The 3,448-nt window shown below is 40.7% G+C and overlaps 1 protein-coding gene across 1 annotated transcript; it reads right to left on the bottom strand.

Annotated features, from left to right (window-relative positions):
• Positions 1-406: 406 nt before the first annotated feature.
• EMH_0027890 (uncharacterized protein) lies at positions 407-1,495 on the bottom strand (the record flags this gene model as incomplete). Its single annotated transcript, XM_013494092.1, has 2 exons — positions 407-1,050; positions 1,309-1,495. 2 exons carry the CDS (start codon positions 1,493-1,495, stop codon positions 407-409), a joined length of 831 nt encoding a protein of 276 aa, XP_013349546.1.
• Positions 1,496-3,448: the final 1,953 nt, after the last annotated feature.

The raw sequence follows: 3,448 nt of genomic DNA, 5'->3' as shown, positions 1-3,448 counted from the left end.
GTGACACGGAAAGCACAGCAGCAGCCAAATTCAATGCATCTTTTTGCTGCTGCTGCTGCTGCTGCTGCTGCTGCTGCTACTGCTGCTGCTACTGCTGCTGCGGCTACTGCTACTGCTACTGCTGCTACTGCTACTGCTACTGCTGCTGCTACTGCTACAGCTGCTATTTCTGCTGCTGCTACTGCTGCTACTGCTTCTGCTGCTACTGCTGCTGCTGCTGCTACTGCTGCTGCTGCTACTGCTGCTGCTGCTGCTGCTGCTACAGATTCTGCTACTACTACTGCTGCTGATGCTGCTGCTGCTACTACTACTGCTGCTGCTGCTGCTGCTGCTGCTACCCCTGCTACTGCTGCTGTTACTGCTGCTGCTACTGCTACAGCTGCTACTTCTGCTGCTGCTACTGCTGCTACTGCTGCTGCTGCTGCTGCTGCCGCTGCTGCTGCTGCTGCTGTTGCTGTATTACCTCTTTAGAGTTGAGTGCTCTTCCCTGATTGAGCTGCAGGCGGAGAGACAGCAGCTTTTGCTTCCTCTCCTGCAGCAGCGATCGTGCTGCTGTCTTGCTGCTGCTGCTGCTGCTGCTGCTGCTGTTGCTGCTGCTGCTGCTGCTGCTGCTGCTTTGGTCTGCCTCTGATTCTGCTTCCTCATCTAGCTCCAGCAGCAGTTTACCGAGGGGATCAATTGCTGCTGCTTCTGCTGCTGCTGCTGCAGCAGTATATTTTTTTTGCTGCTGTCTTTGCTGCTGCGTGTCTTCCTCGCTGCTGCTGCTGTCTGCATCATAAATAGCTGCTCCTGCTGCTGCTGCTGCTCCTTCTCCTCCTGCTGCTGCTGCTGCTGCTGCTGCCATTGGTGTTTCAGGCTGCAGCAGCTGTTTGAGTGTGACCCCTGCTGCAGCAGCAGCAGCAAGCTTGTCTAGGGCTTGTCTTGCTGCATGCGTGCTGCTCTCTAAAAATCTTAATCTCTTTCTTTCCTGTCTCTTCTTTTTATCGTAAAAAGAAGAAGCAGACTCAGACTCGCTGCTGCTGCTGCTGCTGACGGACTCCTCGTCGCTACCTACACAGCATCAGCAGCAGCAGCAGCAGCAGCAGCAGCACATGCAGCAGTAGCAGCACATGGAGCAGTACCGCATGCAGCAGCAGCAGCAGCACATGTAGCAGCAGCAGCACATGTAGCAGCAGCAGCAACAATCAATTTCATTGCAGCACGAAAGGCACCAGCAGCAAAGATAGCAGCAGCTGCAGCAGCAGCAGCAGCAGCAGCAACAACAGCAGCAGAAGGAGCAGCAGTAGCAAATGGAAATGCAGCAGCAACACACAAGTAGCAGCAGCAACACCATCAGCAGCAGCAGCACCACCACCACCCCCGCCACCACCACCATCAGCACCACCATCATCATCACCAGCAACAGCAGCAGCAGCACCACCACCACCATCATCAGCAGCACCAGCAGCACCACCACCACCATCAGCACCACCATCACCAGCACCAACATCACCATCAGCACCACCACCATCACCATCACCACCATCACCAGCAGCAGCAGCAGCAGCAGCAGCAGCAGCAGCAGCAGCAACAACAAACCTTTAAGTTTATGTGCATCAGCTGCTTGTTTTAAAATATCTTTTTTATGTTTATTCATCAGAGCTTCAAGCTGCGAGCGGACCCCCAACATAGATGCATTTCTTAGTGCTGCTGGTGCTGCTAGCTGGCCACAACCTATACAACATAATACACCCTAAACCCTAAACCCTAAACCCTAAACCCTAAACCCTAAACCCTAGAGGCGATAGAGGCGATAGAGGCGATAGAGGCGATAGAGACGCTAAAGCGTAAACCCTAGATGCTAAAACATAAAACATAAAACATTAAACATAAAACATAAAACATAAACCCTAAACCCTAAACCCTAAACCCTAGAGGCTAGAGGATAGAGGCTAGACGCTAAAGCGTAAACCGAAACAATAAAACAGAAGACAATGAAAGAACTAAATAAAAAACTAAATAAATAAATAAAAAAGAATAAAAAAGAGACAAACCTGAAATAACGATGTCTACTCTGGGTATTTGTGAATTGGGGTGTACAGGCACCTCTTGCATGGCTCTAAATAAATTAAAAAAAAAATAAAAAATAAAAAAAAATAAATAAATAAAAAAGAGACAAACAAACAAAAAACTAAATAAATAAAAAATAAAAATAAATAAATAAATAAAAGACAAACCTGAAATAACGATGTCTACTCTGGGTATTTGTGAATTGGGGTGTACAGGCACAAACAAAGAACAAAATAAATAAAAAAAAAACTAAAAAAGAAAGAAAAAAAATAAATAAATAAAAGACAATCAAAAACTAAATAAAAAACTAAAAAACAAAATAAATAAATAAAAGACAAACCTGAAATAACGATGTCTACTCTGGGTATTTGTGAATTGGGGTGTACAGGCACCTCTTGCATGGCTCTAAATAAATAAAAAAGAAAACTAAAAAAGAAAAAAAATAAATAAATAAAAGACAATCAAAAACTAAATAAAAAACAAAATAAATAAATAAATAAATAAAAGACAAACCTGAAATAACGATGTCTACTCTGGGTATTTGTGAATTGGGGTGTACAGGCACCTCTTGCATGGCTCTAAATAAATTAAAAAAAAAAATAAAAAAAAAAGAAAATAAATAAATAAAAAAGAGACAAACAAAGAACTAAATAAAAAACAAAATAAATAAATAAATAAATAAAAGACAAACCTGAAATAACGATGTCTACTCTGNCCTGAAATAACGATGTCTACTCTGGGTATTTGTGAATTGGGGTGTACAGGCACCTCTTGCATGGCTCTAAGAACTTCCATTCCTTCAATTAGCTGACCTATAACCTGATGCTTTCCATCAAACTGCGGAGTTTTTTTTAATGTTATAAAAAACTGAGATGTGTTTGTGTTGCGGCCGTTGTTTGCCATGCTTAGACAACCTAGAAAGAGAAACAAAAGAAAAAAAAGAAAAAAAAAGAATAAAAAAGAATAAAATTGAAGAAAATAGAAAAAAAAAGAATGAAAAAGAAGTAAAATTGAGGAAAATAGAAAAAAAAAAAGAAACTGAGATGTGTTTGTGTTGCGACCGTTGTTTGCCATGCTTAGGCACCCTAAATAGAGAAAAAATATACATAAAAGAATAAAAAAGAATAAAAAGGAAAAAAGGAGAAAAAAAGAAAAAAAAAGAAAAAAAAAGAGACAAAAATGAATAAGAAAGAATAAAAATTGAGGAAAATAGAAAAAAAAAAAAAAAAAAAAAAAAANGGAAAAAAAAAAAAAAAAAAAAAAAAAAAAAAAAAGGGAGAGGTGTTTGTGTTGCGGCCGTTGTTTGCCATGCTTAGGCACCCTAAACAGATAAAAATAAAATAAAAAAGAAAAAAATAAATACAAAAAAAAAGAAAAAAAAGAATAAAAATTAAGGAAA

The sequence above is a fragment of the Eimeria mitis genome, genomic scaffold (genome assembly GCF_000499745.2).
Source record: "Eimeria mitis Houghton genomic scaffold, Emh_scaff1030, whole genome shotgun sequence".
NCBI lineage: Eukaryota > Apicomplexa > Conoidasida > Eucoccidiorida > Eimeriidae > Eimeria > Eimeria mitis.
This window is presented reverse-complemented; position numbering and strand designations above follow the sequence as displayed.